The sequence below is a fragment of the Anastrepha ludens genome, chromosome 5, assembly GCF_028408465.1.
Source record: "Anastrepha ludens isolate Willacy chromosome 5, idAnaLude1.1, whole genome shotgun sequence".
Lineage (NCBI taxonomy): Eukaryota > Metazoa > Arthropoda > Insecta > Diptera > Tephritidae > Anastrepha > Anastrepha ludens.
This window is the reverse complement of record NC_071501.1, coordinates 5,163,516-5,190,237: the sequence shown is the minus strand read 5'-3', so window position 1 is coordinate 5,190,237 and position 26,722 is coordinate 5,163,516. Positions and strand designations below refer to the sequence as shown.

Below are 26,722 nucleotides of genomic sequence, written 5' to 3'. Positions count from 1 at the left end.
TCTTGTATTATAGATCGTCAACCGTGACACTCTATTCTTTGCGTTCGAGCGTTGGGAGAGGTAAAGTTACGTTGTATTCAAACTTTAGACGCGTTTTTCTCAAAACTATATTTTTCGAATTGGCATACACGATAACTCGAAAAGTTATTGACCTATCTCCCTGAAATTTTGCTCACATCTTTTTTATGATATTACTTTCTAGGTAAATTTACAAAAATAATTTTTTCGAAGCAAAAATTGTAGGATAATTCGCCCCAAATTTCTTTTTATTTTTTTAGTATTTTATTGCGCGAATTTTCTTTTTTATTTTGGTTAAATTCATATAGAAATTATGACATTAATAAGCAAACAATATTTGTTTTTTCTTTTGTATGCAGGTCACTGACGCCGATGCTACAATGCCGGCCGATTGAGAGGCCCCGCTGTGACCTTCCTGGAGGAATTGAGTGTACATCCATCCGCCATTTTAAATGACTGAAATAAAAAAAAATTATATTATTTTAATGTATAAATAAACTGTATGCCAATTTTGAAAAAAATAATAAAAAAATAATGAAAATCAGGGAAAACATCAGGGAAGAATGGCCAGCCAACTTTTCTGCGTGAGTGCCGTCCCGTGTCGTCCCATGACCGCTAAGCACAGCTACAAGCTTGGAAATTGAATGCCGAGGAGTCGAGAAGACTTTATGCGACCTGCTTTTATTGAACTGGATTTTCGAAATAGCACTCGAAGAAATAGAGCTCCATCTCATCTGTGCTTTGCTTAGAAATAAGTTGTGCAGTTCGCCATTAACAACAGTCAAGGGCGTGCCGATGACCGGATGGGGGACCACAGAGATCAATTCAGTCGAACTCTTCCTGGCAAGCTAATCAGCAATTTCATTTCCCTCTATGTTCCCATATCGTGGAACACACCTCAGAGAAATGTTACCTGCACACCCAAGAGATTTGATCGCCCCCTTACAGGAGATGGCCGATTTGGATCTGTACAATGGCGTCGTCTGAGCCTTGATCGCAGCTTGACTATCGAAAAAAATGTTGATATCTCCCACGCTCCCGCGTTCCCTAAGCACTCTGCATGCCTGCAGGATCCCAAAGGTTTCTGCCTGAAAAACACTACCAGTAATCGGCAGTTAAAGCCTTTGCAGTTGGTAGTAAAACACCCTGTATATGTGTGCCGCATTTCATGAAATCCATTTTCTTCTCATTTCCTTTCCACTTGCTTATTTGCCAGTGTGTTGGTTGATTTGCTTTCATTTTTGTGTATCTGCGATTTCTGTCTAAACCACGCAAACGTTTATTTGTAAACAATTTCATTTTCATTGCATACATTTGTGCGCTCATTTAAGCAATGAAAGATAACTCAATTAGATTGTACCTAATTGCTTTAGCATAATTCGTGCAGTACGCAAACACTGGCGTACGAGCACTTAAAACCAAAGGCAAGTCAACAAACGCGCGCACACACGCACACACACAGGCATACGTACGCACATAAATGCCTAAATATAACAAATTCAAATGTAAACGTATTATGCCGTTTGTCTATTGGTTTTGTTACCATTCGTATTTGATTGTGCGTTGCTGTTTTTGTTGTGGGCTTTGCAGTGGCAAATTTGTTTGTTTATGTTAAATATCCGCATACACACACACACATGCATTTGTATATGCTCAAATGGTTATTTCGTTGTGTGCTGCCAATGAGCCGTTGACTGCACTCGAGTATGCAATTCTCGATTAATTTATTTAGTCTTACTTTGTGTACATGCATGAATGTATGTGTGTGTACGTATATATATGTATGTAGGTCAATGTTTCTTTGCATTCTGATTAAATCCAGTGAGAATTTATTGAGTCAAAGCCACAATTATGTGCAACAGAAGTTCATTTATTTGCCAAATTACACATTTATTACAAAAACATCTGTGTATTAACTCGAGTTTGCAAACATACGTACGTACATACACAAGTGCACAAGTTTGTTTGCACATTTGCAATTCATGAGTTCTTTAAATGCAATAAAATTAAGTGTTATCTAATTGAATGCTTGTGTTTTGTAATTGTGCAATGATCGCTCAATTGAGATTAAATGTTTGTGAAATGTTTACACGATTTAATTATTTCAATAAATTTTAGAAAGATGTACGACAAACGCACACTCGTGCTTACTTGATATGCAAATACAGCCTACATGCATTTGTGTGCTGGTGATTATTGGAAAGAAAACGATAAATCTAGCAGGTACCAGCACAAAGTGATACAGACAGAGATACATTTCTTAATCGTACATTTTTTTCGCACTGACTGCCTTTTTTCAGTAACAACCAGTTTTGTTAATCAGTTTCAGTATCCTAAAAGAATCTTTTATGAGCTTAAACCTTCTTATATCGCAGGTTATTCGTAAGAAAAGAAATCTTATACATAAGAACTCGCCTGAAATAAGCGATTTTCCATTCTAAAGCGTGGTTAAATTTCAAAGGCCGATATTGAATGTGAACCACACATAAACGTCAAGTTCTTTCTGCATTTCATTTGAAATTTTTCAATTTCAGACTAGCTTAATTTGAACCGTACAAAGATACACAATCGAGCAACGCGTCAAAGTTGTTCAAATCAAAATGCATATCGCGCACTTCGTGAAGAAAATCATCTTCAGTTATGAGGCACATTTTCAACTCAGTGTATTCGTCAATAAGCAGAATTGCCGCATTTGGGCGAATGATAATCCAAGAGTGATTGCCGAAAAACCAATGCACCCACAAAGAGTGACAGTTTGGTGTGGTTTATGGGCCGGCGGCATCATTGGGCCGTATTTTTTTCAAAATGAGGCCGGTCAGACAGTTACTGTGAATAGTGTTCGCTATCGTGAGATGATAACGAACTTTTTATGGCCCGAATTGGGAGATATGGAAGTGGACGATATGTGGTTTCAACAGGACGGTGCCACTTGTCACACAGCTAACGAAACAATGGCTCTTTTGCGCGAAAAATTTGATGGCCGAATAATCTCACACCGCGGCGATGTCGATTGGCCGCCGAGATCATGTGATTTGACACCGTTGAACTTCTTTCTTTGGGGTTATTTGAGGGTTATTTGAAAGAAAGGTATACGTCGATAAGCCAGCAACAATTCAAGAGCTAAAGGATGACATAATTCGGCACATTAACGGCATAGAACCTCAATTATGCCTCAGCGTCATCGAAAATTTGGACCATCGGATGGAGGTGTGTCTCCGAAGCCGCGGCAGTCATTTTGCCGATATTTTGTTCCATGCGTAATTGAGTTAGATCAATATTATCATAATAAATAGAAATGATAATAATTTACTAAAAAAATTGTATTTTATTCAAAATTAGCACCGGCCCTTAAAACTTAACCACCCTTTATAACAGCACACAGTATTGTGCTGTGGCTCCTAAAAGACTCTAAAAGAAATCTGATGAATTCGATGCCTTTTATGACTCATTTGCAGTGAATTTTGGAACCATTTTGGAATTGTGTTTGAACTTTTTCACAGTCTTCTTAACTGTGGAAAAAAGAGCAAACAAAGCATATACGCATGCAGAAGAACGTTTGGTAAGATTTGGAGGTTATCTCCTCGACTCACACATGTGATGTACATGGCGGCTATTACAACAATAATGCTGTATGGTCACCTTGTCTGGTCGGCAGCGTGCGATAAAGTGACTTACGTTAAAATATTGGAAAAGAATCAAAAGATTGCAGGAATACGTTTTTTCTTTTTTACGAGGAGCAAGTATCGAAAGCCTGTACCCCGTCAGTGTAGGACTTGAAACCAAACTAAACCTTATACCGTCAAAAAACCCGGTACAAAAGTTAAGTAAAGCGTCGGGAAGGCGGTTGAGCACTAGACTCTACGTCAATTAGTCTTCGCATGCAATCCATCAAAAGGTGCACGTACTTTAATCCTCCCCTAATTTTGTTTATTCCCGAGGGAAACCACCCTGTTTGGGCTTGTCCACCCCCTCCCACCATACTTGTAACACTTCGACTTTAGAGTCCGTTTCTTTGGCAAGAATCGTCTGTTTAGCTGCCGCTTACCTCCTCTATGGCTGCGTGCTTTAATGCGTGCTGCATATCGCTGATTGCCGACGAAATTTTATCCCACGCATATTTTAATGGCATCCTGATGTCGACTATGTTTCCTGGTACTACGGAGATTCTGATAGTGCAGCTAAATTGCCTCTAATAGTCACAAATCGTGGGCATACGAAAAACACATGTCTTGTATCTTCCTCTTCATGGCATACTGGACATAAAGGCGAGTCACGTACCCTAAAGAGATGTACGAACTTCTGGTAGCAACCATGACCTGTCAAGAATTGTGTTAGATGGAATTTAAGCTCACCATAGCTCGATTTAGCCATTTTTCGATGTTTGGGATTAAGGTATAGGTCCACCTTCTCTTTTTGAAGTTTTCCCAACGCTCTTGCCACTTGAGTAAGAATATAGCCTTCTCTTCTGCCAATATATCGATGGTCGTAATGCCTGCCTCTACAGATTTTACCCATATTGGTTCTGCATATAGCAGAGTCGATGTGATGACGCTGGTTAGTAACCTGTGTTTGCTGCTTCTCAGCCCCTCTACGTTCGGGAGCATTCGAGAGAGTGCACCGAGCGTTCTTGATACTTTGCGGGTCATATACTCCAGATGTGGCCCAAAACTGAGCCAATCGTCAATTATGACACCCAGATATTTCAGCTGACAAGACGAATTAAATGCGTGTGTGTCTATGTGGAAGGATGCTATCTCAGGTTTCTTACGACTACTTATAAGCCAACGCTACCCAGCCAGTTTGTTACTGTTGCAATAGCCAGAGCTATATCATCCGCAAAGTCAATGATGTGCAGTTCTGTGGGGAACGGCAGGCGAAACACATCATACATATGTGTAACCGCCAGGAATATGTGTAACCGGCGCTATGAGCACAACTTCAACAGCGGCAATAAACAGAATTCTCAACTGGCATACCATCAAACTAGTGGTAAGAAACTCAGCCAAAAGATCTTCTTCAAGACTGAAGATGTCCCACAGATTCTCACAGAGGCTTTCTGGTCAACATTCTGGACTCAAACGGAAGGTCAGACTACGGAATTCCACGAATTAAATTTGACAAAAAGTCTAGCGTCATTACGGAGCAAATAGGATGCCAGAAAGGTCACGAATTCTCTAGCCATTCATATCATTTCTTAACAAAGAGTAGGAGCGGTTATCTTTTGACCGCAATTTGATCTCAATAAGTCTTTCACAACCCTAATTACAGTAGTAAATATATTTCAAGCTGAAATCTATTGCGCATAAAAACAGCTGAATTGACATTGGAATCAACTCCTCTTAATATTCGGACAAATATTTTCATTGATAGCCAAGCGGCTATTTAAGCAATTATGGCTCCCTGGACATACTCGGAATGTCTTCAACAGTGCAGAACCAAAATGGATGAGCTCTGCGGAAATGGTCAGGCCACTATTTACAGGGTACGTGGACACAAAGGAATGGAAGAAAATGAGAGAGCCGATCAGCTCGCTAAGACAAGTTTCGTTACCGGGATTGAGCACGTCAGACATATACCCATCAATCTCTTACTTATAAATGAGGAACAAGCTCTGGAAACGCACTCGACATCAGCACACTCAACCTCGTACAAAACTTCCAAAATTATGCTAAGGACTTGGAATACGAAAACAACAAGTTTATTTTATCACTCTCTTGAAAAAAAAATGAAAAATATTGGTGGGAGTAATGTCTCACCGGGCATCAGCTATCTGTTAGTTGTGCCGAACATCGTGGAGGTGGTCATCAGAAGACTGCAATGTTACGTAAAATGGTTGAAAAAGTGAAGAAACAACTTGAGCGAAATTCCCGACAAAGTGCCAATCAAATGGCGAAAGAACTGAAAATTTCTGACCGTAGCATCCGCCGCACACTGAAAAATGACCTCAAAGTCAAGCCTAACAAGATTCAAAAGGTGAATGATCTCACACCAAGGCAGCAACAAGTCAGCGTTGAGAGAGCGAACGAGTTGCTTCACTTGGCCGAAAGCGATCAATTTCCGAACATTGTGTTTTCCGATGAGAAAATTTTTCAAACTGAGCAATTCGTAGACTCCCAAACCGATAGGGTTTCTTTGACCGACCGTTCATACGAGAATTTGAGTCATCAAATGGTCACCGGGAGGTAGCACCCTCCACAGGTAAAGATTTGGGCCACTGTCACCGCGGATGAGCGCTCTCCAATTGTTTTCATCGAGCCTGGTGTCAAGGTAAATGCGAAATAATAGGTCTATTTATAAGTTCGTGCGGTTTTACAACAGATGGCGTAACTTGATTATTATTCCATCGATCCACATTTCCAAACATTCATTGGAGAGCTACTGTCGTAAGGCACAAACGTCAGTATAAGTTTTTCATTTGAAGCGTAAACAATAATATTTTTACCACACTTGAAAATGTCGAATTTCGTGCCAAATAATGTGTTTTTGCGGGGAATTCTTCTTCATTATTTTAATATGAAGAAAAAAGCAGCCGAAAGTCATCGTATCTTGGTGGAAGTTTATGGTGAGCATGCTCTATCTGAGCGAACGTGCCAGAAGTGGTTTGCACGCTTTAAAAGTGGTGATTTTGGCTTGGAAGACGAAGAACGCGAGGGTGCGCCGCCAAAGTTCATGGATACCGAATTGGAGGAATTGCTCGATCAAGATCCGGCTCAAACGCAAGAAGAGGTTGCAAAAACTTTGGGAGTTGATCAATCAACCATTTCCAAACGTTTAAAAGCCATGGGAATGATCCGAAAGGTAGGCCATTGGGTGCCGTATGAATTGAAGCCAAGAGACGTTGAACGCCGTTTTATGGCATGCGAACAACTGCTTCAACGGCACAAAAGAAAGGGTTTTTTGCATCGAATTGTGACTGGCGATGAAAAGTGGGTCCATTACGACAATCCAAAACGTCGGGCAACGTATGGATACCCTGGCCATGCTTCAACATCGACGTCGGCGCAGAATATTCATGGCCTGAAGGTTATGCTGTGTATCTGGTGGGACCAGCTGGGTGTTGTGTATTATGTGCTACTGAAACCGAATGAAACGATTACGGGGGATGTCTACCGACGACAATTGATGCGTTTGAGCCGAGCACTGCGAGAAAAACGGCCGCAATACGCCGATAGACACGACAAAGTTATTTTGCAACATGACAATGCTCGGCCACATGTTGCACAAGTGGTCAAAACATACTTAGAAACGCTCAAATGGGATGTCCTACTCCACCCGCCGTATAGTCCAGACCTTGCGCCATCCGATTACTATCTCTTCCGATCGATGCAACATGGCCTGGCTGACCAGCACTTCCGTAATTACGATGAAGTCAAAAAATGGATCGATTCGTGGATTGCGGCAAAACTGACCGAATTTTTCACAAAGGGAATCCGTGAATTGCCAGAAAGATGGGAAAAAGTAGTAGTAAGCGATGGACAATATTTTGAATATTAAATTTGTAACCATTTTACGTCAATAAAGTTTCAAATTTCGAAAAAAAACCGCACGAACTTATTCATAGTCCTATTATTAACGGGGAAAGTATTCTAGACGTAGCTTTGAAGACGTGGGCCGACAAACATTTCGGTGGGAGACCATGGACTTTTCAATAGGACGCGGCACCATCACACAAAGTTCGAGTGAAGCAAGAATGGCCAAAAAGCAACGTTCCGAACTTCATAACGTCCACACAATGGCTCTCAAAGTCACCAGACGCGAGTCCGATAGATTATTCTCTTGGAACATTTTAAAGACCAAGGTCCGAACTAAAAGTTTCACTAGTCTCGAGGCGCTGCAACAAACCATTGTCCACGAGTGGGACAAAATACCTGCAAGTCACATTCGGGCAGCTTGCGATTCGTTTCTGAACCGTCTCATGCCCATAGTCTGGGCAAAAGGTGGTCATATCGAGCAAAAGTAAATTGATTCTTAATTTTGTATTATTTTCACATATTTTTTACTCTGAATTATATAAAAGTAGTTTTCTAAACTAAATTTATGGTATTTTTAATTGGTTACACTTCAAGTGCCGGACCCTAAAGTATTTTAGTGTCATATTAGAAAATGTTTAATGCCCTTTTTTATACTTCAATTATATTTTATTCGTTTAATAATGTTTGTGATTAATAAATTATAGTCAAAGAAACAAATTGTCGCTTAATATCAGAAAAATTTTCACATGACTTTCGCTAAAGTTCTAAGTCTAATTGCTTCTACTTATACCATTTTTAATGCTCAGTAAATGAATTTGCGGATCTGGGTGTTGTTTCTGACTCAGGGTTCTACTTTGTAAATCCCATTAATTAACTTGGGCTTTTTGCGTCGTTATGCGCGAGGCTTTAAGGCTCCTTCTACTCCGCTTTATAATTCTCCAGTAAGGTCAAAGTGGGAAAATGCCTCTGGACTCCAATTTATACTCTTTAATCCCAAAGAATCGAAAGGATTCTACGCAGCTTTGCCCGGTTTGCTCTGCAATCTCTTAATTTTCACGAGCCACGTCCGTCTTGTGGGGTCCGTTACATGTTAATAGATTCGAAATTATTGATGTTTATCTCTGGCATTGTCTGCAAAAGAAATCCATTATTTTCGCGATAGAAGGCTGTAGTGCTCGATATCTCGTGAAGTATAGATCAAACAAAAAAGTTTATGCTCTTTGTCAAAGTGACACTTCGCACTAAAAAAATTATTTTACTGTTTTTTGTTCGTTCCCTTCAATTGTGATTTATAGGGCGTTAACAAATGAAGTCAACAAAGAGAAAATTCGGTACATTTTTCAGGTTTTCTTTCACAAAGGCGAAAAGATGAAAATGCAAGCTAGGCCGCTGAAATTGTGAATGGTATTTATGGTGCCGATACTGTAACGTGCAATTATGGTTTCGTCGATTCCGTTCAGACATTTTTGATGTTAAAGGAAAAGTGAAAAATGTCGATAAAATCACAAAAGTTGACCGGCATACTAGTAGTCGAAGGACCGCAAAATAAAAAATACAAATAATGAATAAAACTAATAATACACTCGTAAATAAAATTAAGCTACAGCTAAAAGGCCAAATAACCTTTACTTTCGCTTTAGTATAAATGACCAGTTCACCTTCCAATGACATTAAACCGAAGTTAAGAATCGAAAACAAATATTCTCACAGGCACCCTTCAAAATCTTCGCCGCAACTCTACACCGAACTGCTTCCAACTTCTTGGTAATCCAATACCAATTACTTTTTACTACATTTTAAACGCTTGGTGTCGCCTCATACAGTCAGCTAACAAAATCCTATAAAATTATGAGTGAAATCGTTCCAGGCAGATAAATGCACAGAAAATGTGGTTGGTAATGCTGTAAAAAGGATTCCATTCTCCAACGCTAAACTGCTTTATTGGTGATTTGCTATAATTTGCTCAAAATGGGTGTTGCGTTAACTAACGGGTATATAGAGGGGTGACGAATAAAATGAGGATAATGAAGTGTGTATCCGTATAGAGGTGTGAACAAGTACATATCAGGAACGCAGAAGCATTCAAATGCTATTCAATATAAACTCCAAACCCTTCATTGGCTTAACCCAGCCCAGCCTCATGTACTTCTTAAATTACAGAAAAATCTGGTGATTTAACGAAAAAACTCTTCACAATTTTTACTAAGCGATTACCCATAAGTTTAACTGGCCGTCCGTACTTTATCAGGTACAACTGGGAAATACGGTATCAAAATTTTTTGAACCTTCTCAAGTATAAGGAAATTAGGAAAACAAAAAAGGGATTTCCGAGATCCTGAAAAAGCAGTTAGTAATACAATATTAGTGAAGATAGTGGAACTAATAATGTGGAATATTCTAACTCAATCATCATTACTCCCGAACTAGAGCCACTACTCCCTATATAGACCGCTATAGTCAATAGACTCCGAATAATTTCATGAGGGTAATTTAGCTGGTGATGTAAAATGATTCATATGATACTAGCGAAACAAAAATTTGGGATGTGGATGTGTTAATTTTTCAAAAAATGAAAAGCGCGAGAAAACACATTTCCAATTTTAGAAGTCTAAATCGATTTAATCGATTTGCTTGAGTGGTTCAAGTTTTTCTCAAACCAATGTTCCAATAAAAGTAAGAAATAGAGAAAACATAAAACCTTTTTATTTTATTACATTGAACAGATTTTTACACATTTTCATGCAGACCTTTTAAGCTTAAACTCTTCTATCAAATGGGTATTCGAAGGATAGTCGCGCACCAAATCATTCGCTACGGCGAATAAAATAAAGAAAATATATTTACCAACGCCGGTTGTAATTGATAAAGTGCAGTCTGAGAAATGGGCGAGATAATTTACCAATTAGTTGTATCATTTAATATATGCAGAAGGCAAAATTAGCTGGTGTACGAAAAATCATTAAAATCGATCGCTGACGTTAATGGGTTAAGCCGGTTAATGAATGTTTAAATTTGGGGTGTTTTAAAGAAAAGAATTGCTGGTTAACTCCTTCATCCCTTCTGTGGGTAGGTAGAAATGGTTAAAAGAAATATTATTTTGTATGTAATGTACCCGGGTACGATTCAAATGAATCAATTATGCATTTTGATCGTTCAAGTACCACCACTTCACAGTTTGGATCATTCGATTGCTAGTTTGTCATTTGTGAATAATAAAAGGTTCTTTCGAAAGTAACGTCCCAATGTCAATGGTCGATAATTCATAGACGAAACCTCTTTTATGTCGCACAGTTTTCACGATAGAACTTCTTCTGTATTGCTTATTCGTTTACGAATGTACAGCGATCATATAATATTTTATATCTTTTTCTTTCTTAACTACATTAGTCAAAACATATTAATTTATATTATTTACAACTTCTTTATAAATATCTCTATTTTTAGCTGCATCCCATAATTCTGCAACATTGCCTATACCCGTCCAGTGTCTTATATTTCGTAACCATAATAACTGCTTCCGGCCACCGCATCGTTTCCCTTCAATTTTTCCTTGCAGTATTAAGCGTAACATGTGGTATTTGGTGTTTCTCCTGATACATCCACGATGTTTTATTGTTTTATATTAGAAGTTCACGTTCTCGATTAACTCGTCGTAGAACCTCTAAGTTAGAAACCAGATCGGTCCACGGAATTTTCAAAATTCGCCTAAAAATCCACATTTCGAAGGCCTCGAGTCTGTTCATGTCAAAGACTTTGAGTATCCAACATTCCATGCCATATAAGAGCACAGATCACACATAACACTTCACAAAACGAATTTTAAGATTCATATCGAAGTCAAAGCAGCTTAAAATCTTTCTAAATTTGCAAAATGTAGATCTAGTCATTTCTATTCCGGTTTTTATTTCGGCTGATATGTCCCAATTTTCATTCAACCAGCATCCAAGGTATTTGAAATTTGAAACTTTTTCTATTTTTACATTACGAACCATCAGTGTTTGATTAGTGCCTGCTCCTGCGGGACTCCTACTGGCATGCATGAATTTCGTTAAATTAATGTTAGTTTTAAGATTTTAAATTTTCGCTGTGATGAAAAACTTTATTTAATATCGTTTGCAAATCGTTCAAGTTATCTGCTAAAAGTGTGGTGGCGTCGGCGTACAACATATCGCAAAATTCGTGATTTTTTTGGTGGAAATAATCGTCTGAATGAGTCAACAATTCAAAGGGTGTTCAAAAAATTTCAGAAAATGGAATCTATTGAGGATAAAAAGGACTGGCAGACCAAAACTTGACGTTCTGTTGAGAAAGCTCTCTAGCGCAAATTGTTTTTAAATTATATTAGATTTGTTAACGGTTGCACAAGTCCAAGCCTTTAGTCAGGAAGATCGTCGTACTACACCCGGATAAATTACAGTGGAAGGAATAGTGAGACAGGATAGATACCGTATGGATGGTAAGCCTGAAAAATTGGTTTCACGTCACACTTTCACGAACCTTTTGGATTAATTCATGAATCTTAAGAGATCCGGAAGGGTATGCACTTTATCTGCAGGTATACTCAGTACATTGCACCTGACCAGCCGAAGTCTGATTTTAGAAAACACCGAAAAGCTACAGGGAAAATGTTCTGCAGTGTCTTCATTCTCACGGCAAGATAGGCATATTGGGTTGTCAATGATTTCCATGATAGCCATATGCTAACTATAGGCGTTGTGATTACTCTCAAGTCCTTCCTGCTAAGTTTTAGGAGAAATACCGCTAATTCCCTGTATAGTTCTTTCACAATGCAGGAGCCTAGCTCAGACCAACGTCTTCTATGAGTAGGCCTCATGAAGTCGTCAATCCATAGTTGAACCGATGCAGAATGGACCCCTAGGAAGTGGTATGCTTGCAGAGCCTTCATTAGCCGGTTAGTCAGCCAACCCGTTCCCTGTAATACCCCAGTGTCCAGGCACCCAAGTAAGACAAACTTTGCTGTGTTTTGCAACACTGCTCAGTTTTGTCTTACATTCACTGACTAATTTCGAAGAGCAGCGTGGGTTAGCAAGGTCTCTTATTGCAGCTTGACTGTCACTACTACCCCGCCACTTTTTTCTCAATTAGCCAGTTTGCTACATTCAAGATTGCATAGACTTGCTTTAAGAATACCGTAGCCATTTGTCCTGTTGCGTAAGGAGTGGTTATGTCTTCGTCTACTGCTGCACACTTTTATGTTCGTTTTATGCATATTTTGTCCAAGAAGGCCTTTAGAAATATTTTCCGGACGCATTGTTCTTCCAACTGCTGGTTAATTCAACCCTATTTGGAAGGAGGCAATGATTTTTTGTAAATTAATCTGCAAAAATATATCTATTCTACTCCGTCCAAATAAGTATTATAACGTCTTTTTTTTTACTTTTTTCAAAAGCTTTCAGGGACCTAAGTATGAACAAAGCTTTTGAGGTTTTACGTACATCCAAAAGTAGTTTCAATTCATCCTCTCAGGGCATTGAGCTAAAAATTGTCAGCGTTTTCGTTACATTTCGTGTTTTTAATAATTTTTAATAACCGCAGCTTATAGTTTTAAAAGAAGTGAGTCAAATTATTATGTCCTGAATTTTTTATTTCAGTCTTTCACAAACTCTCATTGATTGCATTCTTATCCCCAAGTAATCCATTATATTATTGTATATACCATTTCGTTAGCAAAAAATTATAAAATCATAATTTTATAGTAAAGTTGCACAAAAGTGTCTGTAGTAAAAGTTATAACCACTTTCGCAGATACCATTTTGTAACACATCTTATCTTCGCATCAAGCCGAAAGCGGAAATATGTATTTTGTGGCAGAAAGCAGCAAAGTTAAAAGAGCTTATTTGTACAGTTATTCAAAAAGCTCTATGGTACTGTAACTTTAAGTTAGATTAAGCTTCAACAATATTTTCATCCCTTGTGAGGATGCTTTTTACTTTTAATTGTGTGGTTTGCTGACTGGTTAAAGGCTCAGAGGGTGCCAGAGCGAGCGAAATAGAGAATTGTTCACGATGGGCGTGCATAGGGGTTGACTTTGATAGAAACTTTGCAAGTGCTGCTGAATATAGGCTTTAGATGGTGCACGGAGCAAGTGAATTATAGTTGTTAAATTTCGATTCAAATTCAAATTAAAAATTCGTTCGATAGATAAATTATATTAAATTTCTTTTGGACCTTTAGAAATTGGTTGAAGTTAGAGGTGGCAAGTATTTAAAATTGATTAGGATTTTTTCAAAAAATTCCATGAACCCTGAACTTTACAATAACTACAAGTCTATTTATAATAGCTTTGGCCCAAGCCAAAAGATAACATATCACCGCTTCGCCGAGTTTTTGACCTTTTTTGTGTTTCTTGGATATTTATAATTTCTTTTAGTTTGCAACTTTTTTATGAAAAAAGCTATAAAAAATATATGAGATGTTTTAGCAACTTCAAACCTGCTCTTTATTACGGTAAACAAGCAAGCAATTAGCTCTTAAAATTACTTAATCTAAAAATTTTAACTTGAGTGGCTTAGATCACACGTAATGATGAAAATATATTTGAATACAATCGAGGAACTACATACATCATATATAATTACAGAGCTAGCGAGCGTATTGTGTGAAAGGCTGAAGACCACCATCAACCAACTGATTGGACCTTATCAGTTTGGCTTTAGACCTGGAAAGTCTACCATCGAACAAGCATTCACAATACGCCAAATCTTGGAAAAGACCCATGAAAGGAGATTCGACGCACACCATCTTTTCGTCGACTTCAATGCTGCATTCGACAGTACGAAAAGCAGTTTCCTGTATGCCGTCTGTATGCCGTGTATGTCTGAATTTGGTATCCCCTCAAAACTAATATGGCTATGCAAGATTACGTTGCTCAACACCAGCAGCGCCGTCAGAATTGGGAAGGACCTTTCCGAGCCGTTTGATACCAAACGAGGTTTCAGACAGGGTGACTCGCTGTCGTGTGACTTCTTTAACCTGATGTTGGAGAGGAGCGTACGAGCCGCAGAACTCAATCGCTCAGGCAAAATTTTTTATAAGAGCGTACAATTGTTGGCGAATGCCGATGATATTGACTTCATCGGCCTTAATAACCGGCCTGTTAGTTCTGCCTTCTCCAAACTGGATAAAGAGGCAAAGCGGATGGGTCTGGTGGTGAACGGGGACAAAACGAAGTGCCTCCTGTCTTCAAACAAACAGTTGGCGCGCTCGCGTATCGGCACCCACGTCACTGTTGACAGCTATGATTTCGAGGTTGTAAAAGGCTTCGTATATTTAGGAACCAGCATTAACACCGATAACAATGTCAGCCTTGAAATCCAACGTAGAATCTCTCTTGAAAACAAGTGCTAATTTGGACTAAGTAGGCAATTGAGTAGTGAAGTACCAATTACGTAGGCCAATTTACGTACATCAACGTTTCGGCTGATTATTTGGTTTTCGATATTCAATTTAAATACTTCCTAACTTTGTTCAAAGTAATTGTAAAATAATAGCTCAAATTTCAAACGCTGGGTCAGTCACTCGCCATAAACTCTTAGTATAAAAATTCATTTTCCAGACCATTTAATTATCTACCTTTTTCCCCCAATAACGGGTTTTTACTTTTAGGGTTTCCTTCTAGTATTAAGTGTTGAAATAATTAAAGAAAATACGCAATTCAAACCATGTAAAAAAGAATTGTGGATCATTTCAAGAGCAATGACCCACGTCTTCATAAAGGGCCCACCCCCAAAAGACTTTGTCAAGCAGCAATATTTCGTTGTCTCCTTCAATTTTTATTATTCTATTTTTGACATTTTCACATTCCTCCCACAACTAAATAAGTAGTGCTTGTCTTAAAACCTTTCTTCGGTCAAACAACAGCTAACATCACCGCTAGAAACTTTTAACCGAAAAAAAATTTTATTGTAGTACCACAACTAAGTAACTTTGAGTTGAAGAAAAAATGTCTGAACTGTAAAGCAACCAAAAGCAGAGAGCGACAATAAAACGCAATAAAAACCAAATATAAACAAAAAAATATAATAATGTTTTGAGTGGATACGAAAGAAAGGGAACTTGTCACCACAACACTCGAGACAGCGCACGCTCACTACTCACTATGTACAGCGCACGCTCGATAACGTGAACTAATTCAAACCAAAGCAGTTCACGTTAACAAAAGTGTTTACATTTTTGGAATACCCAAAAAGACTAAGTAAATATAATTTTTCACATTTCAGTTTACATTTTATTCTTGTTTTCGTTACATATTAACAGTCATCTCTTTTTGTATCTTCTGTTTTTCTAAGACTTGAAGCACAGCTTTCTGCCTTAACTGTTTTAGCACACTCATATTATTTTGATCGAAGTCTTCATGACCAGCACATATTAACGCCTTGTTGAAAATTTCTACTGCTTCGGTCGACTTAATTTTCTCCAGTTGCTCTAATACGCTGTCATCATCGGATTCGTCCTCTTGTTGATGATCGTCATCTGCATTGCCCGCTCGATATCTTCGTTCCATTCATGAATGGCTGGTATCATGAATTCAATCTGAAATTTTTAATAAAAAAAAGTTTTTTCAATAACCCACAACATATCTTTGAGCATGTACGAACGAACATCAGGATTTAAACTACTAAGGAGACTGACGGTATTGCTCATCAAGGTGCGAAGTTCAGCTTCATTTGGGTGAGAAGAAGCGTTGTCGATTAGGAGGAGAGCTTTATTGGTAAGGCTTTCTCCTTTAAAATCGATGTAACCTTAAAAAATAACCAGTTAACCTTAAAAATCGGACACAACGTAAAAGGAATTTTCACCTGTGGAACAAATGAGTCATGAAACCATTGCTTGAAAATAGCCGACGTCATTCAGGCGGATTTCGAGCTCTTATAGTCGGTGGGACACCGAATGTTTTTAAAGCAGCGTGTATTCTTCGCCTCTCCAATTACCAAAAGCTTAAGCTTGTGGGATCCAGTGGCGTTTTAACGGCATAAAAACGTGATTCGCTGCTTCTCGGACTTTACCCCTGGGGCTCTCTTCTCCAAACTTGACGCGTTCTCTGGCAAAAGTCTTCAGAATAACCCCGATCTATCAGCATTATATAACTGATTGTTGCAAAACTCCAATTCGGCCATTTTAGCTTTAAGCTTTTCTTTGAATGGACCCACTAGTTGAGGTTGCGAAGACAGTTTTTCGCCTGATATTTTAAGAACACGAATACCGTACCTCTTCTTGAATCCTTGGAGCCATCCATAACTAGGGAAGAAGTTTGCTTCATGTTCTTTAAATTTTGCATGCAGTATTTTTGTCTTTTCTTTCAACATTAGAGAACTTACTGGCCAGTTTTTATCTCGCATTCGAATAAACCAACGATAAACTGCTCACTACATTCAAATAATTATAACGTTTATTGTTCATGTTAAAGAGCTTTTTGGGTTTGTTCTCGTTTTAGAGTAGTCAATGCACAAAAATGTCTGTTCACGTTTTGGGCTTCTCACGCTTTAGAGCGTTCACGTTATCGAGCGTGCGCTGTATGTGCAAATATTAATGTAAGAACAATTTTGTTGTGCCGGCAATAGATGGAAGAAGCAGCAGCAGTGGAAGAGGCCGAGCCATTCAACGCAGCATCAGCGTGAAATCTAGAAGTTGCTGCGCGACACTGCCAGTGACAATGACAGTGACCATGACGTCGCCTTTGCCCAATGAAATCCACCTCATTCATGTTGCAGTCGACCGTGAAAATGACAGCTGCAATAGCTGCAGCAACAACAACTGCCATAGCACACGTATAGTAAGAGGAAAATCATTTTTAGTGGCAGTGGAGAGAGGCAGAGAACATCACAGACGAGAGGCCAACTGTTGGAGCAAGTAATGAGAAAAAGGAACCGAGCCGCTGCAGGCAACGACTTAAATGGTGGTAAAACGAGGCGCAGCAGAGTTTATTTAAAAGTTGATGTGGGACAAAGGCAAACAAATAAAGCAAAAGCAAAAGAAACACTGCTGAGTGTGAAAAGTAGGCAAAAGAAAACAGAAGGAAATGTCATGAAACAATCATTGTTTGGTGTTTATTTTATTGTTTTGCTTAAATGTTTCATGTACAATTTTATCAATTTATTTTTCTACTTGAAAAGTGCAATGAGTATTCATGAAAAATTTGGTATTTGAACTTAACTGAATTTCAGTTTACGTTTAAAGTGAGCAAATATTTTAGAAATAAATGGCTTTCAGAATTTTTTGTGTTCCATTTCTTTAATTTCTTCAGATTTCATACTTGTTTCGTTTCTGATAGACAACTGAGTCATCCAGTCGTAATGTATTGGGGCGCGCGTTAGTTTCTTTAATTTCTTATGAGCTCTCCAAAGGCGTCGTGGCATATAAACGCAGAAATAGAAGATCAATTCGACGGCGCTAATGAGCGAACATCCCAGAAAGAGAGCTGTCGCGTTGCCAAAGTTAACTGTAAAACGTAAAATATTTTAAAACTAAGTAGCTAACTTTAAGGATATCAACTTAACCCTAGAACACACACCCGGGTACAAATGTATCCACTTCAACTTTGAAGTATTGTAACTATTGAACCGCTATGCTTCTATACCGCTAACTTCGGATCTAGGAAGATTATTTAGTTTTGAGTTCAAATTCAAAATTTGTTATATATTAAAATATACATTTAAAAAAAAATCATAGAAATCGGTTGAATAAGCATTAAAAAAGCCGCAAAATAAGGTCCCGGGTACAAACGTATCCCGGGTGTGTGTTTACATGGTATTTTCTGGGTGTGTGTTCTAGGGTTAATAAATAAAATTAGATAATACGTGAGCTAGAGTTGTCGATACTAGCGCTACTTGCGGATCCCGAAATTTCGGGACAATATTATATAGACCCGAAAACACGAGATTTATCCCGCAATATTACATTAAAAATATCCCGAAATCTCGCGATGTCGAAATTAGTTCCAAGGCTTAACTTGCTTAAAATCAGTAAAAATCCAAAAATGCCTAATGCTTTTTATAAAACTAGAAGCATTTTTATTTTGGAGCCGAATTCCTTCACATTCGCATTTTTCAAAACGTATGTATACAAAGTAAAAGTACCGCATCAGTACTGTATAAATGCCGTATGTACTCATACATTGCATCAGTAAAATATTGATACTTTGTAAAGTTATGCTTTGCAACCCTGCTAAAGTTTTAGAACATTTTACTTACTTAGAATATTATTAGTCAACTTCTACTGGACACGCATTTCCCTCACTCATGTTTTACATGAGACCACAATCTCGGTAGAACTTGCCACTTATGCTGACAGGGAGGACCGAAAGCTGGCAAATAAGCAATTCCATGAAAATCGGGTACAATAGGTTATAACTACATTTAGCCCAAACAAATCTCCTAGACCCGATGGGATATTCCCTTGCCTTCTGCAACAGGGAATCCAATACATTATCCCTACTTTGTGCAGCAAGGCTATTGCTATATTATATACAGAATTAGGAGGAAGAATAAAGTCTAACAAGGCCACAAGAGGTTGGCCGCAAGGGGGAGTACTCTCTCCTAGTTGAACTTCTTCACAAACTGAACAATCCAGGATTCCACTCTCAAGGTTATGCTGATGACCTGGTAGTATACATAGTGGGAGGACCATCTCTAGCCGCACGCAAGAAGCCCTCAACATAATCAACAAATGTTGTTCAACCTAGCTGTCGAATGTAATTTCACGCACCCCTGTGAGAGATAAGCAAAAACTTAGAGGCTTGGAGCAAAGGAGGAAGAGATTTCTTGATGTAAATAGCAAAAATTGATTTTCTTCTAATTTCAGTTTACCGCAGCATAAGAGAAATGTGAAATTTTGACTACTTTTTTTGTTTTTTAATTTTCATAAATTTTTCTAGAAAAAGATAATTCATTTTACCACATCAAACACATATCAACTTTCTACGAAATTCACAAAAATTTTACAAATTTCAAAAAAAATTCATTTAAAGATTTCAAAACATGTACTTTGTACCAGAACTTTGTATCAGAAAGTTCCCGAAGCAATCGGCAGTTGACTCTCTCATTCAACTGGCTTGAGTTTTGTTTTTTTTAGGTTGCCACATCTGTAATTAACATTCCGATCGAAATTTACGCCGTCATGTGTAAATCTGCACGTGCTTTCGATTTTTAGTTTTAAAAATGAATTTACACTCAGCATGGAAAATGGACTAATAGTGAAAAAACCTTAGAATTGGTGGGAAACTATTTCAGTAATGAAATTTTGAAGAAAACAGCCGAGTGGCATGAAAGCTTCAGAAGAGATCGTGAGTCCATGAAGGATGACGAATGTAGTGACATGAAAACTGATGAAAGACAGCAACAAAAAGAAGAAAAAATTGATCAATAACAGCAAATTACTGTAGAGGAGACGTGGGCTTATGAGTATGACACGCAACCCAAACATCAAGCAATCCAGAGTGAGTGGAGAGCTCGCAATAAACCAAAGCCAAAACAACCACGTCACTTTCAGTCAAAAAAGAAAGGGATGCACTCGGGTTTTATGGATTACAACTATATTTAGCACCTCGAATTTTTGCTAGAAGATCAGGCAGTTAATAAGGGCTATAATGTGGGCGTTATGAGACGTTTAATTGAAGCCATTCGCCAAAAAAGAGAACATTTGTGGGAAAACAACTCGTGGATATTGCCCCTGATAATGCACCGCCGCACAGTGCCATCATTGTCCGTGAATTTTTGACCGAAGAACAAAACGAATCCCATCCAACAGTCATCGAATTCACCTGATATGGCTCCCTGAGATTTTCTCTGTGCGATCTAGTCAAAGAACGTGCTGCAGCAACCGAAACAGCCAAAGGAAGTAATGGAAAAGTCGAAGACAGCTCTGATGGCTATACCGAAAATAGGGCTAAATCAAACCCTGGCGTAAGAGCGTTGTAGTTGATGGCGAGCACTTTGAAGGCAACAACATCACTTTTGAGGAATATTGCATTTGGAATTCTCTGAATATATTTCGCGAACTGATCAAGGAAGTATGAAGAAAATTCGCAAAACTGCAAGAGAGAAAATTGTCAAAAGTCAACAATAGTTTTGAGCGACTTCACACTTTCACAAAATTATAAAATTGAATGGGCTATAAAATAAATCTTCTAAATAATGTGATTAAATAATTTCAAGTTTTAATTTCTGCCCCATTTAGTTTTGTTTTGGTATAAAAAATTATAAAATTTAATAAGAAATAAATAGTTTTTCATAACTTTTCAATGAATCCCAATGCTCTAGTTCTAAACTACATATGTACACTTTTCGAAAGTACTCCTATTGTTGGGAAATAACAAATGATAACATAAAAAGCAAACCCCAAAAATGAAACTGGCGCTCACATCCCTCAGGACCATGCAAATGCAAGCAGATAAGTGCAGTTAAGTTCTTGATGAACTTATTGAAATAATTGAAAGAAATTTGTTGCTCTATTTAGTTGAGCCCATTTCCTTTTTACTTACCTAACAAATCCACCCAAGTATAAATTACAGTCGTTCGAAAGACCACAATTGAATCGCGTATAAAATAAAAATCCATATTTATATGAGAGTTATTCAGTTTTTGAATGGCATTAGGCAGTAAAGAGGCGCGCACATCTATGAGATAAGCCAGCGATAGACAGTTTAATAAGCACTCGCAGACTATAGCCAAATTCTGTGCGCCAGATGACGAAAATTCTACTTCGTCACTTTGTTCGAAGGAGGTCAAGCGGCCTTCAGCAGAACAAAAAAGCAAAAAATTTAAAGAAAAAAGGATAGGAAATAACAAAAAATCAACGTTAGTAAAAAAATGATGGCTTATCATTTTTTATTTGTGTTTCTTTTTTTTTTGTTCATTTGTGGTTAAAGGTATTTTTACTCACTGTTGTGTCGCACCAAACATGGCATATCCGACAATTTGCATGGCGGGTATTGGCTGGGCGGAAAGAATATGTCCACTGAGCAATTGCAAAATCTCATTGTATACTCTTGCCGGCACTCGGCTTGGCAGTTCTCAAACATATAAACGTGATTCAGTAATGTTCTAAAATCAATGCTGTTGCGTTCAGTCTGGAAAATATGCAAATACGAAATCAGTCAAGGTTAATTTCTTTGAGAGCAATCAACAAATATCATTGACGATGGGCAAAGTGCCGGTTACATTAGTTATACACATGTCAATTAATGTTATATCTAACAATTTTTACGTAATGCACTCACATCGAAGACACACTCGCGTATTCTCGAAGATATGTGCCGCGTTGCATCATCGTAGAAACTAAGTTGGGCATTAATTCGCACCTGCACCTGACCAGTTACGTCCACACGATTCGGATAGCCCCACCACACGCCTGGCTCCATCAGCATGAACTGTAAGAGAAAAAAATGCAAAAACAAACAAAAACGACACTTAGTTAGCAATAAAATTTGCAACAACTTGCACGTGGCGCCAGCCACACCCACCATAACGCCCTTCTGCTTTGTTGAGTAGGGTGAATGCAGCTGTTCGTTTATCAGCACTCGCACCTTTAGGCCAGTACCCGGCCCACTTCGAGCCGCACGCCATGGCCATTTATCGTCGAACTTCTGTCTTAATTGTTCCTCTGTCATTTCGAGTGAATTGAAGGACATACAAAATCCATATGTGGAACGACGCATTATAAATATATCACAACAATTCATTGGTGTATGACGCCAAACACAATTCGTGAATAGTTCATCGCAACGCCAGGACATAAATTTCGCAACGGACGTGAAATTCACATAATTCAACTCGTGCAATGCTTGACCACTCAAATTTTGAAATACATCGAAACGGCCAAAAGTGAAAGTGTCATACAGCGCCACCACTTCGGTGAAAAGACGATCCAAATGGGTGTTGTGATGCTCGCGACGTAAATAGTTTTCTTTTGCCGAAGGGAAACGTGCCCAGTTTAAGCGATTCTGATTGCATATATGCACCTCGGGGAAGAAAATGCGATAAATCGGATAATTCGTTGCATTAACTACCGTCTTGAATTGTTGTCGGTTATAGCGCGCAGCGAGTATTTGAATCACAAAAATCATCATGCCGAGCGCGCAGAGAAAACCGATGGTCCAGAAAAGGCTGGAAGCGCGAAAATTGTCATTGTGTATGTGCTTGTAGTTATTGTAGTTATGTGTGTGCAAATGGGTGGAAAATATTGAATATATAAAGAGAAAAGTTTTTAACACAAAAGCGAGATTTTCAAAATTATAATAAAATGAGAAAAAATGTGTTCAAGGGATTACACAATTACAGTTCTCGAAACCTATAAACAGTAGATACGAGCATTTTTGTTTCGGCATGACGCCCGTGAAAAGGAAACTCTCATGAGTACTGCTATACGGCATTGCAGTATGCACGACTTGTAACCTCACAGCTACACCTACGTCACCTGCGTAGGCGACACCTCTGCACAATATACCACTCTCCCTGCGGAACTGCCAAAGGGACTGGCTAGCTCAAGTGCTCAAAGGCACGAGAATTCCATAATCGAATACGTGTCTGTAAGTTTTTGCAGGGGCTAAATGTTGAACAGAACTCAAATTTTTCTCAATCTAAATGCCGATGCACTAAGTTTGAGAAAAGGCATTCAATTAATTTCAAACTCAGTGTGTTGACAATGAAGAGATCGTTACTTAAGATACTAAATTGCAATAGTAGTATTCTTACTGATTGAGTTTTATTGAAAAGCGAAAATATTGCAAAATAAAATTTTTTGAAAGCCCTTTATTAAACAAAAAAAATCTTAAACAAACCACTTCAAGAGATCAAACCATTTAACAAAAATTATTCTATATTGTACTTTATGCTTGCCCTAACCACTATAAGCTCGTATACCTCTGATTTCTTCTCATAACAATGCGTTGCAAAGTTAGAAACACACCAGTAAAACCTTCAACTTTTTAACCAGAACTTTTGATTTTTTTTTGTTATACATTTTTATTGGCCATTGAATTTTACTATAGCAAAGTGCAGGTTTCAAGTCGCTATAAAATATCTCTGATTCTTGATAATTTTTTTTTTTACTGAGGTGTCACGCCTGTGCAGGGTGCATTCTGGAATTTGTTTTATATGTCAGTAAGAAAAAACTTTGCACCGCCAACAAAAAAAATGCCAAAACTCAACTATATTTTGCAGCCACTTCAAACTTTAAAACTGATTACCCAAAATTTTTTTTTAAAATTTGGGTTAAAAAGTTGAAAGTTTTAACTAAATTTAGGAAAATTTAAAAATGTTTGTTTAACAAAGTTTGAAACTTTGCGTTATATGGTTTTTGTTGTAGTATGAACTATACTTATTGGTGTATTTATTTTTCTACGAGGTGTATGTGATAAAAAATCGTAGGGATACGAATTAATAGCGGTTGGTGCAAGTATATACAGTGTAACCCATTCTAACGGGCACCTACATTAGACGTACATTTTCCTTGGGCGAACATTTTTACCCCTACAATACCTAAGGCATGGGAACAAATTATACTCTTTTGAGCGGCTAAAAATTGGTTGACGCTGAGGGTCTGCCCAAGGGAGGTTTCACTGTATATGTATACATACATATTCTCACTCAACCACCGCAAGTGGTTCTTTTTGTTCTAACTTAATTTTTCCTACTTCAAATTCTTTTTTAATCCTCACTTTCGTCATATCCAATTTCCTCCTTCAACTTACCAAGTATCAGAAAAATATATAACCAATTAAAACACTAGCGGACTAACAATCCTGGTGCGCATACCCCTAATGAAATTAACTTCAATTATAAAACTATTTTAAATTAAGTTGGAGATTAAATTAATTATAGATTTTTTAGAAAATCTGAGTAAAAAGTTGAGAATTTCAATGATAATTCGTACCTAGTTCGGAAGTTTAATTGACAATATTTTTCTTATAAAATGAACTAAGCTTCTAAAAACTTACGAAAAGAATTTTAGCATGAAACGCAAAATCCCTGTCGAGTCTAAATCAGTCGATATACAAGGTCTGAGCAGTCTTTTTCTTCAATTTCGGTGGTGTAGTATACTACAAATCGCTTTCTCATGGATCAGTGTTGAACAAGTAATCCTATTTTGGACTATTATAATTAAGTATTCGCGCAAAATTATCGTCAAAATTACTGAATTTTTTTAAGTCTCCGTTGAGAAAATTTCTGTATTTCTGTACACGAGGTTACGGTAAAAAGCTCTAAATTCGATCGATAAAGAAAAGTTAGCTCCTAGCTAGAAAATTCGCATTGTAATTAGCCGGCCAAAAAACACTTGGTCCTTTGAATCCAATTTTTTTGTTAGATTAAGACCGTAAAGCAAATTTTCTGAAGAACTCAAACAGCCTACAAGAAATAAGAAAATACTGCATATTTGTACAAGTATATATGTGTGTATATGCGGGCTTCGAATAACCGCGTTCTTAATTTTGAAGTAAAATAAAGAACGAAGGAACACTGAAATTTTTAGTCAAAAATTGGCGTTCAGCTTTGTTGTTGGGCGCTCACGTTGAGTTATCCAACATTGTCAATGTTTTCAATTGAATCTGAGATACCTAAAATACCTCAGTTTAGTAAGGAACTTGTGAAAATTTTATAAGCGTTGGCTACCAACATTCAGTGGCCGCACAAACTTATCTTAGCTGCTATTTTCCCTAAGTCACTTGTCTCGGTTAAGTCAAAGCTGTTTACCCTGAATATAAATTAAAGTACTTTGTCATGCATTTAATTGTGTAAAATGGATGGTATGCTTATAAGTTCGGATATTCGCTCAATAATACCGATAACACCGTGCTAAAAAATTTAACTATTTTTGTGGCACATGAGAAAATCGGTATACCTGCGAAATTAGAACTCAAATATGGAAAATTTGCCACTTTAGGTTTTTCAAGAGGGTCTGCATTTCTTTAAGGCTCTTTAAATAAATTATAAATAAGGACGGTTCCAAAAAAGTCCTATCCCATGTTTGGCGCATATATCGATTAACTCCATTGAGATTTGGATTGACGCACGGTGTAATTGTACTTTCAAAAATATTTGAATTTGTTGTAACTGTAACTACACCTGACGGATTTAAAAGGGCAGCCTATGGCATTGTATGTCATAATTGGGCATCATCTGTGTATGCATGAATGTCACAATATTTTAACACACAATGAAAACTATTTATATGAAACACAAACAATGGAGGACCGAGAATCGAGCCTTGGGCAACACCTTTACTTTAAGTAATTCGCCTAATTTTCTTTGCAAAAGAGAATGCGATTTTTCACCCCTTATCATGAATACCCTCATTGAAATAAAGAATATTCGCTCCTCATACTCATCTCGCACACGCTTACCGCTGCACAACGCTGATATTTGCTGCAAGTGGTTTCCCCAAGCCGTGTATACTTGTGTGTTCACCAAATTCACCAATTAGCTCTTTGAAATTTTTCAAGTTCTTGTTCGCACTCTTCTTCGATGCTTTTGGTTGGTGATAATTTTGAAATGTTATTAAATTTGCACGTGGATAGATTTTTGCTAGGCGACGGTTTGGTACGAGCTCTTCCGTTAACATTATTCTCAATAGTTTAAATTTTATATAAATTCATTAAATATTTTATCAGTATAAATAATTTTTTTTCTATATTCTCTCCTCAACAATGCGCCACATATGCGTACAAATTCACTTTACCACATTCCGGGGTGCCGCAACGTTCTGATATGGCACATAAAATATGATTGTCAGCCTTTCAAATTGCATATTACCGTAAAACATTCGCGTGCACAAATTTGCGTTTAAGCTCACAAACTCCACGGGGAATTTGTCACTTAACTTACATCGACAAATGTTAACTGTTAATTTTTTTTACTTGCGCTTGATGGCTGCACTACAAAGAGAGCTGAACTGTGAAAGCACACACAAGTGCACATGGATGTGTGTAGTTGTTGTAAATATATGTGGCCTGTGATATTTAGTACATTGCAAACATGAATTGTGCAAACAAATGTATTTAAATTTCAGTGTCATTTAATTGCTGTTGAGCACTAAACAGGCGATAAACTAACGTACACGACTTTTTCTATTTTTTCTAAACTGGCACGTGTGGTATCTATTTTAAGAACGCAAAAATGCAATGTCTCTCACGAGGGTAGGCAAATAGGTCGCTATAAACTAAAATGTGGAAAATCCCTTTTCACTTTTCAAAATGACTGTAAGTTGTTGATGCTTTC

General features: G+C 37.7%; 1 protein-coding gene across 5 annotated transcripts; it reads right to left on the bottom strand.

Moving 5' to 3' along the window:
* Window positions 1–294: 294 nt before the first annotated feature.
* Window positions 295–26,722, bottom strand: LOC128864444 (pickpocket protein 19-like). 5 transcript variants are annotated; one of them, XM_054104108.1, is made up of 6 exons: window positions 25,849–26,720; window positions 21,970–22,612; window positions 21,727–21,876; window positions 21,390–21,576; window positions 20,989–21,240; window positions 295–474 (listed from the first exon to the last, which is right to left on the bottom strand). In XM_054104108.1, exons 1-6 carry the CDS (start codon window positions 26,064–26,066, stop codon window positions 467–469), a joined length of 1,458 nt encoding a protein of 485 aa, XP_053960083.1. In that variant the 5' UTR covers window positions 26,067–26,720; the 3' UTR covers window positions 295–466. The 5 variants fall into 5 exon arrangements, with proteins under 5 accessions (XP_053960083.1, XP_053960084.1, XP_053960082.1 ...); XM_054104107.1 differs by lacking the exon at window positions 295–474 and adding an exon at window positions 8,214–8,621; XM_054104106.1 differs by lacking the exon at window positions 295–474 and adding an exon at window positions 17,531–17,949 and having other exon boundaries at window positions 22,033–22,612; window positions 25,849–26,722.

Excerpts from the sequence above, each read along its gene's own strand:
- LOC128864444 (XM_054104104.1), bottom strand. The coding sequence starts at position 26,066 with ATGTTAACGGAAGAGCTCGTACCAAACCGTCGCCTAGCAAAAATCTAT. Across the intron at positions 22,613-25,848 it reads AATATCAGCGTTGTGCAGCG|CCTTTTCTGGACCATCGGTT; the intron begins GTAAGCGTGTGC and ends TCGCGCTTCCAG. Across the intron at positions 17,950-20,988 it reads TACTTGGGTGGATTTGTTAG|TTAACTTTGGCAACGCGACA; the intron begins GTAAGTAAAAAG and ends TACGTTTTACAG.